The 9,675-nt window shown below is 50.3% G+C and overlaps 1 protein-coding gene across 1 annotated transcript in view; it reads left to right on the forward strand.

Moving 5' to 3' along the window:
- PYGL (glycogen phosphorylase L) overlaps window positions 1-9,671 on the forward strand; it is a 40,279-nt gene extending 30,608 nt beyond the window's left edge. Inside the window, exons 13-20 of the mRNA XM_062205143.1 lie at window positions 808-909; window positions 1,037-1,184; window positions 1,288-1,346; window positions 1,448-1,589; window positions 3,501-3,708; window positions 4,933-5,067; window positions 5,502-5,568; window positions 9,339-9,671. Coding sequence (XP_062061127.1) covers window positions 808-909; window positions 1,037-1,184; window positions 1,288-1,346; window positions 1,448-1,589; window positions 3,501-3,708; window positions 4,933-5,067; window positions 5,502-5,568; window positions 9,339-9,515 — 1,038 coding nt within the window. The 3' untranslated portion in view covers window positions 9,516-9,671. The remainder of the gene's footprint in view (window positions 1-807; window positions 910-1,036; window positions 1,185-1,287; window positions 1,347-1,447; window positions 1,590-3,500; window positions 3,709-4,932; window positions 5,068-5,501; window positions 5,569-9,338) is intronic.
- The last annotated feature ends 4 nt before the right edge of the window (window positions 9,672-9,675 follow it).

Genomic DNA, 9,675 nt, shown 5'->3' on the forward strand with positions numbered 1-9,675 from the left:
AAGGCACAGAGAGAGAGAGAGAAACAGAGAGATCTTCCCATCCACTGATATACTCCCCAAATGCCCACAATGGCTCCGGCCAGGACTCAAAGCTGGGAACCCAGGGGCCGGTGTTGTGGCATAGTGAGTTAAGCTACCACCTGTGATACCAGCATCCCATGAAGGTGCCCCTTCAAGTCCTGCCTGCTCCATTTCTGATCCAGCTCCCTGCTAATGGCCTGAGAAATCAGTGAAAGATAGCCCAAATATTTGGGTCCCTGCCACCCACATGGAAGACCCAGAAGAAGCTCTTGGCGCCCAGTTTTGGCCTGGCCCAGCCCCAGCCACCCCGGTCATTTGGGGAGCAAACCAGCAAATGGACGATCTCTAGATCTCTATCTCTTCCTCCACCACCCCCATAACTCTGCCTTTCAAATAAAATAAATAAATCTTTAAAAAAAAAAAAAAGCTGTGAACCTAGAACTCAATGCAGCGCTCATATGTGGGAGGCAGGGGCCCAAGCACTTGGGCCATCTTCTGCTGCTTTCCCAGGCACATTAGCAGGGAGCTGGATTGGAAGTGGAGCAGCCAGGACTAGAACTGGCATGCATAGGAATGCCAGTGTCACAGGCTGCACCACGGACATCTTAACTACTACACCAAGTGCCCATTCCTAGCTTTTTAAACTCAATTTCCCACAAACTTTTTGAAATACCCTTGTACTGTTGGAGGTGAGTGAGAACCACTCACCAGAGAGCGACAGAAACTGCTGCTTTGGAGCTGGTAAGCAGCCCTGAGTCAAAGTCACCTCTTCCTTGACATGGAAAGAAAATCGGGGAAGACTACGTGAGAGACTTGAGCCAGCTGACCAGGCTGCACAGCTTCCTGGGCGACGATGTCTTCCTGCGGGAAATTGCCAATGTGAAGCAGGTGAGGCTTCCGGTGTGGTCCCCCTCGGCGGCACTCACTCTGAGGGTTTACACTCCAGATGTCTCAGAACCCAGCACCCAGAGCCTCTGAGCCAGTGGGCCTCTGGCACCGTGCACTGTCTCAACAGGAGAACAAGCTGAAGTTCTCCCAGTTCCTGGAAAAGGAGTACAAAGTCAAGATCAACCCCTCCTCCATGTTCGACGTACACGTGAAGAGGATCCACGAGTACAAGCGGCAGCTCTTGAACTGCCTGCACGTGATCACCATGTACAACCGTGAGTCCGCCCGTACCCGAGGTGAAGCAGCCACCCAGGTGTAGGTGTCCCTACACTGGCCACTGGCGGTCTTCTGCTCCTTCCACTTCTCCATTTTTTTCAGGCATTAAGAAAGACCCTAAGAAGTTGTTCGTGCCAAGGACGGTCATAATCGGTGGCAAAGTAAGTTGGTTCTGTTCGACAGGAACAGCGGGGCTCTGATCTCTTGCTGTGTCACCAATTCATCGTGGTCGCCTTCTGTCTTTGTTGACATCTTCCCCAAGGCTGCTCCCGGGTATCACATGGCCAAAATGATCATAAAGCTGATTACGTCAGTGGCACACGTGGTGAACAACGACCCCGTGGTTGGAAGCAAGTTGAAAGTCATCTTCTTGGAGAACTACAGAGTGTCTCTTGCAGAAAAAGGTACTGCCCTCTCTGGGAAGCATGCAGGTGCCAGGGAAAATTCTAGAAGCTGTGTGCTATCGAACCTGCAGTGGCAACCTCAGGGAGATAGTGACTTAGAAGGCATCATTCTTGGGCAGAATAAGGGCCAAAGGCAAGAGATTTTTCAGGTGACCCAAGTGACAACGGGACTGAGGTTGCCAGAGTCCCTGTGGCAGGAGTACATTTGTAAGTGCACTTTCCTCCTAGCTAGGGAGAGCTGGGTGCTGGGGTGGGCTGCCCTGAGGTGTCGACCTGGTATCAGTGGTGCTCTATACAAAGTGTGTGCTGGGGGGAGTCTCCAATTCCTAGCCCTGCTGTGCAAGAGAATGCCAATTCCCAATCCCCGGCCAGTCCCCTGGTTACTGCGGGGGAGGCAGGGCCATGCACTTAGCTTCAGGGAACGAGGGCAGGTGTCAGAAGGCTGAGATGTGTTTCAGGCAGGTTTTCCCTTGTGCAGCCGGGCGGGCAAGCAGCCCTGGTGCCTTTCCCTAGGCTGGAACCCTTGGTTGCATCACATGCTGGCAAACACCATCCACATGCAAATGCCAGCTTCGCCTACTTCACCTGCTTCCCAAACTGAAAAGACAGACAGGGGACTTTCCCTTTCCTTGGTGTTTCTGGGCCCCCTGTGTTACTGTTTAAGAACTGTCTGCATAAAGAGAAAAAAAGCCAGGTTCCTAGGAATGCAAACTCTCAAGAGTAAAGCAGAGACTTGGTCTTGACCTTTGAGTCTAAGGTGGGCTGGGGGCAGGATTCAGGCTGCTCTAATTGGGCGGAAAGGGCAGAGGCTTGCTGTGCAGACCCAGGCAGACCTCACTTGCAAGGTTTCTCTGCTGTGAAAAGTCCGTGGGAGCTGAGACAGGGAGGGATCCTATCTTGTCAGGTTTCGAAAGAGGAGTTGGAAGATGCTCTGAATCTAATGGATCAAGAAAGATGTTGCAATACATCTTATGGAGTAAGGGAAATCAAAATAAAACTAGCAAAAATTGGAAAAAAGAAAGGGGAAGAGAGAAATGTAGAGTCCACATTTATATCACAGAATCCATAAATTCCCTTTAAAAAATTTATAGACCAAGAAAGATCAGTGTAAGCATGGAGTTGAATAGCACATCTCTGTCACTTGAATGTGTATCTTGAGATGCAGGTGTTATTTTATCAAAACAGGCCAGCTAGATAAATGCTCAGATATAACACAAAAAGACCTAAGGGTAGGCACTTGGCCCGTGGTCAAGATTCCAGTTAACTCCCATATCACATATGGAGTGCCTGAGTTCAAGTCCTTGCTCCAACTCCTGACTCTAGCTCCCTGCTAATGCAGACCCTGAGAAGCAGTGGTGATGGCTCAAATAAATGGGTTCCAGCCACCCACATAGGAGGCCTGGATTGAGTTACCTGGCTTCGGTCCCAGCTCAGCCCTGGCCATTGCAGGCATTTGGGGCGTGAACCAGCAGATGGGAACTCTGTCTCTGTTTCTTGGCCTCTCAAATAAATTTATTACTTGAGAAAAATAATATCTAGAGTGACAGAATGACTGATTTATTTATTTATTTATTTGACAGGTAGAGTTATAGACAGTGACAGAGAGAGAGAGAGAAAGGTCTTCCTTCTGTTGGCTCACTCCCCAAATGGCCGCTACAGCCAGTGCCATGTTGATCCAAAGCCAGGAGCCAGGTGCTTCCTCCTGGTCTCCCATGCGGGTGCAGGGGCCCAAGCACTTGGGCCATCCTCCACTGCCCTCCCAGGCCACAGCAGAGAGCTGGACTGGAAGAGGAGCAACCGGGACTAGAACCTGGCGCCCATATGGAATGCTGGTGCCGCAGGCGCAGGATTAACCAAGTGAGCCAAGGCGCCGGCCCCAGAATGACTGATTTCAATTTGCCTTCCTTGCAGTCATTCCAGCCACAGATCTGTCAGAGCAGATATCCACTGCAGGCACCGAAGCCTCGGGAACAGGAAATATGAAGTTCATGCTGAACGGGGCCTTGACCATCGGGACCATGGACGGAGCCAACGTGGAAATGGCAGAGGAAGCCGGGGAAGAGAACCTATTCATCTTTGGCATGAGGGTGGAGGATGTGGCTGCTTTGGACAAGAAAGGGTGAGAGATCTCCCCTCATGCTGTGCAGGCGACTCCCAGGGGGCAGTGCCATCTCAGAGGGCCTCATGCCCACACGGGTTCCATCCCGCTGAGCCAGGGGCCAGGTGAGATGGGGCAGTACAAAGTCTTACAGGAAGAGTCAGGGAGCCTCCTAGCCACAGACCCAGCAAACAGAGAGCGCTGAGGCCCAGGTACATGGGCAGGTTGGTACTGGTATCAGCCATTGCAGCGCTGGCCTCAGTGAGTACTCAATTCTCAATGACTGTCAGTTTTGACCAAAAGATAACCCCGTTGGAAGTGTGTGTCTACTCTGTAGACTTCTATCTCGTGCTCCTTTAAGATCTCAAAGACATGGGCCCACAGATGGCAGACCATAGATGCAGGTGTAGGGAGGCACTGAGGGACATTTGTTTTCACTCAAGAACTAGACTGGTTTATTAACCGGAGTTCAGGCAAGAAACAAAGAGCACTGACCAGAGGAGCTACGGGGATCGCAAAATTTGGAAGGGCTTGAGTGTATTTCCTGACTGTTAGAATGAAGTCCCGCCCGGTGACAACAAATCCTAAGAACCTGCCGGGGATAGTGCTGTGGCACAGCAGACAAGGCCACCGTCTGCAACTCCCACATCCCCCATCAGAGCCCCAGGCAAGTCCTGGCGACTCCACTTCTTTCCAGCTCCCTGCTAAGGGGCTTGGGAAAGCAGCAGCAGATGCCTCGAGCACTTGCACCCCTGCCAGCCACACAGGAGACCCAGACGGAGGTCCAGGCTCCTGGCTTTGTCCTGGCCCAGCCTCAGCCGCTGCAGTCATCTGGGGGAGTGAATCAACAGATGGACGATCTCACTGTCTCCCTCTCTCTCTCTGTAACTCTGCCTTTCAAATAAATAAGCCTGCGAGGACAAAAGCCACCCGTCCCCTTGGTGCAATGCTTCTTCAGAGCCATTCAGTCTGTATCACGGCAGGTCTTGCTGTGTTCCTCTGGACTGGACTATTACTCTGGGCCTAAAATAGTCATTCTCTGCTCTTCTCAGTGTCTTGTGTGATGAGGAACAAATCCAACTTAGGGAGGATAAAACCCCCGAGAATCCAGTCAGAAGTGTGTCCCCTGCTGAGATCTTTAAGGCCTTCCACGAATGCACTTTTCACAGTGACGCAGTGTGCCGTGTATCGCTGCTCACACGGACGGTGCTGCCTTCCCATCCCCCACCCATCCCCACCCTGCAGGTATGAGGCCAGAGAGTATTACGAGGCCCTTCCGGAACTGAAGCTGGTCATTGACCAAATCGACAATGGCTTCTTCTCCCCTAAGCAGCCGGACCTCTTCAAAGACCTCGTGAACATGCTGTTTCACCACGACAGGTACGTTCTCGCAAGCAGGTGCTACCCGAGCCGTGGAAAGGGGACGAGGATATTTTAAACCAACTGCATCCCATCATGTGATGAGCATCGATCCAGGATCTCATCAGCCAACCTAGGCTTGGGGGGGGGGGGGGGAAGAGCAGCCTCTGTCAAGGATGCCAGTGAGGTTTCAGAACAAGACCCACAAACCTGGCACGTGCTTCCTCCCGCTGATACACCCAACCTCCAGATGCCCCCAGATGATGACATTCTTATCTGGAAGAAGAACTCTGAAAACCTTGAGGTTGGGTCAAATTCTTGTCAAGAGAAAGATGAGTTTTGTCAATCGGCCATGCCCGACACTACGTAGAAGGGAATTTTAAATGGAATCTTCGCGTGTGTCTGTTCATTAACCCTTCTGGCTTTTCCTCCCAATCACAAACCACACACAACAGGTTTAAAGTCTTTGCGGACTATGAAGCATATGTCAAGTGCCAAGAAAAAGTCAGCGAGCTGTACATGGTGAGTAAGTTGCTGAGTTTTATAAAGGAGCGCGATAAGATTTTTATTTCTTTTTATTAACTCTAAATAGCAGGGACCCACTAACCAATTATTTTTAATAAAAGTGAGGAAATTGTCCAGGCTCTTGGAATCAAAACTTGATCTTCCCCATTCAGGCAGAGGTAAGGATGTGAGATTTCAGTAGCAGTTGTAAATTGTTTAATAGTCAAGCAAAACGATCACAAATAATTTAGTATTTATTGGGCACCTGCCAGACAGCAGGCCTGACCAGGAAAGGGCGGACCTCCTGCCTCAGAGAGGCACTGGGGGATCTCTCCATGTCAGCCACCGAGACCACAGCTTGAGCAAAATCCAGGTCCCTCCCCTTAAAGCAGCCTTCATAGTGCTGGGTGCACCCCAGACTCTCCAAGGCAGGGCTCTCTCACAGTACAGATGCCAGCCCCCCACTGCCCACCCCACCAAGGATCTGACCCAACACTGGGCATGGTCACCCCCTGTACCCAAAAACGCAAGATGACTCTAAGGCTGGACCTTAGTTTATTGGCATAAGGGCTGACCCTGTACTCTTTGAAATTTGCAAGAATAAGTACCTCTCCTGGACAACCCATGGAGTAGGGTCTGTGTGAATAGAAATAAACATACATAAGAGGACAGGTTTCACATTTGAGTTTTTAAAAAAGAAAGAACAGGGGCCAGCACTGTGGTATAGTGGGTAAAGCTGCCACCTACAGTGCCGGCATCCCATATGGGTGCCAGTTCAAGTCCTGGCTGCTCCATTCCAATCCAGCTCTCTACTTTGGCCCGGGAAGCAGTAGAGGATGGCCCAAGTCCTTGGGCCTCTGCACCTGTGTGGGTGACCTGGAGGAAGCTCCTGGCTCCTGGCTTCAGATTGGCACAGCTCTGGCCATTGTGGCCAACTGGGGAGTGAACCAGTGGATGGAAGACCTCTCTCTCTCTGCATCTCCTCTCTCTGTGTAACTCTGACTTTCAAGTAAATAAATAAATCTAGAAAGAGAGAGAGACAGAGACATTACCAGAAAAACAGAAGGCTAGATCCACATGAGTCAGCTTTCACGTGCACTTGGGCACCTCCATCAGATAGCCCTCTACGTAGATCTGGTAAACACGCGCACAGGCTGCTCAGCTCTGTGGGCAGAGGCTTTTAGTGAATTTCAGCTATGGCAAAGGAATAGATTCAGGAGGAAGTTAGACATCACGAGCTCACTAACATTTCTTTCTATTTCTTTCCCGTGACAGGGTGGTTCTTTGTTGTTGTTGTTGTTTAAGGTTTTATTTACTTATTAGATACAGAGTTACAGAGAGAGGGAGAGATAGAGAGAGGTCTTCCATCTGACGGTTCACTCCCCAAATGGTCGCAACGGCTGGAGCTGTGCTGATCCGAAACCAGGATCCAGGAGCCTCTTCTGGGTCTCCCATGCGGGTGCAGGGGCACAAGCACTTGGGCCATCCTCCACTGCTTTCCCAGGCCATAGCAGAGAGCTGGATCAAAAGAGTAGTTGAGACACAAACCAGGGCCCATATGTGATGCCGGCACCGCAGGCAGAGGCTTAACCTACTGTGCCATAGCACTGGCCCAGACAGGGTGGTTCTTAGAGTCATCCCAATGTTCCATTGGGGGTTTAAAATAGGATCTTAAAGACCTATGCTGGGGGTGGCACTGTGGAGCAGCAGGCTGAGCCACTGCTTGCAACACCGATACCCCATAACAGAGCACAGATTCAAGTATCAGGTGCGCTCCCCTTCTGTTCCAGCTCCCTGCTAATGCACCTGGGAAGGCAGCAGAAGATGGCCCTGGTGCTTTGGCCCCTGCCATCCACATAGGAGACCTAGATGGAGTTCCAGGCTCCTGACTTCAGCCTGGCCCAACCCCAAATGTTTTGGCCATTTGAGGAGTCCACCAGTGGAGGGCAGATATTTTATCTCTCTCTCTCTCTCTCTCATTCTGCCTTTCAAATAAAATAAATAAATCTCATTTTAAAAACCTGTGCTGGCTACAACACTTCTGGTAGACTCATACCCAGTCCCCTAACAGCACATGGTTCACAGTAAGTTCAAGTTCATGGCAGTTAATAAATGGCTCACTGCCTGTTTTCTGAACACTGGAGAGAGCAGCCACAAAGACAGAGGAAAAAGAAAGGCAAGAAATATAGACAGTGTCAAGAAAGAAAAGCAGACCAGGGAAGGGAACTATGCACCAGGGGGAGGAAGGCTGGCAGTGTCAGCTTGGCGCAGTCCTCTGTGAGATTAGGGCCCGGAACAAGGAAGCCCAGCCTGAAGCCCAGCCTGGCATCAGGTTTTCCCGCTCACTGACGCACACCGCAGTCTTCACTCTCCACGGTCAGTGTATTGTTGAGGCTTCATAAATGTGACCCACACGGCTGGGAAGTTCATTCATTCTCTGCTTAACCAGTTACAGAACATGAGGAGAGGAAACTTCCATTCTCTTCTCATTATACTAAGTTTCCAAATCTGAATGAACTAATTTCAAGACTGTTTTGCAATACCTTAAAGAATGATGGTAATTTTAGTCATTCTCTTAAATGCTTTCCTAATGGCTTTGGATAATGTCCTGATTGTCCCCAATAAACTTTTAGAGTCCTTTACAAAAATCATGAGACTATAAAATTTTCTTATATTCTTTTGCATAAATTTAGTTATGAGATTTTGACATGATCATTTCTTATAAGGATAAAGCCCTCACTGGCCCTGTTTTGAAACCCCAGTGGAGGGGCCAGCACTGTGGCTCACTTGGTTAATTCTCCGACTGTGGTGCTGGCATCCCATATGGGCGCCGGATTCTGTCCCTGTTGTTCCTCTTCCAGGCCAGCTCTCTGCTGTGGCCCGGGAAGGCAGTGGAGGATGGCCCAAGTGCTTGGGCCCCTGCACCTGCATGGGAGACCAGGAAGAAGCACCTGGCTCCTGGCTTTGGATCGGCGCAGCGCTGGCCATGGCGGCCATTTGGGGGGTGAACCAACGGAAGGAAGACCTTTCTGTTTCTCTCTCTCACTGTGTAACTCTACCTTTCAAAGAAAAAGAAAAAGAAACCGCAGTGGAGAATGTGAGATCCAGTGTGAACGTACCAGGACAGGTGCCTCCAGAAAGCACAGGCAAAGCTGAGCAGTCAGCCAGAGCTCTCGTTGCACTGTCTGCCTGCATTGTAACTCAGGAGCAGAGCAGCAATTTTCAGACCTTGTGAGCCATGGGTTCAGTCTCTTGACATGGTACCCAGCCCACAATGAATGTTGGTTTCCTTCTTCCCCATGGAGCAAGGGTGGGCAACCTGCTTTTCTGCCTAGGGCCATTTGGATATTGATGGGCCATTTCAGATCTGTCAGCTGACCATTAGCCCACCATACTTCAAGCCCCACCTGCAGCTGCCTTGCAGGGCCAGACCAAATGATTCCAGCCTGTGGGCTGGGCTCCCCATCCCTGGTTTAAAGGCAGGTACCTTCTTTCCGACTGAAGCATGGGAAACATGGCTGAGCTGTCCCAACTCTGGAATCACTGTAGCAGTGAATAACGAGAATTCACACCCGTGCCTTCTCGTTTAAAGGGAAAATCCTTTCTTTCGTTCCCAAGAGGAGCATATTCTGAGGATGAGAGAAGCAGTCTTTCCTACCTAAGCTCTCAGCCGTGGAGCCAGTGTGCCCCTAACTCGCTGCAGCTTCCTGGTTCCTTCCCATCTCCCTGTGAAAGGCGCTTGGCGCTTGGGTGTGGTTTGATGTCTGTCTTGCATTTGCTGTTTACAGAACCCAAAGGCCTGGAACACCATGGTACTCAGGAACATCGCTGCCTCGGGGAAATTCTCCAGCGACCGAACCATTAAGGAGTACGCCAGGGATATCTGGGACATGGAGCCTTCGGATCTCAAGATTTCCTTAGCCAGTGAACCTAGCAGTGGCCTGAACACAGCTAATGGGAATTGACGTGGAAGCTGTCTCTACGAAAAACAGCTTCTTAACTGAATGTGAAGATTTTTACAACATTCACTGATTTTGTTTTCTTTTGTTAGCTAATGATCTAGTTAAGGGAAGAGGAAGAAAAGGATGATAGGGCTGATAATAAAGTGTCAATTTCCAGGGGCCA

The sequence above is a fragment of the Lepus europaeus genome, chromosome 11 (genome assembly GCF_033115175.1).
Source record: "Lepus europaeus isolate LE1 chromosome 11, mLepTim1.pri, whole genome shotgun sequence".
Lineage (NCBI taxonomy): Eukaryota > Metazoa > Chordata > Mammalia > Lagomorpha > Leporidae > Lepus > Lepus europaeus.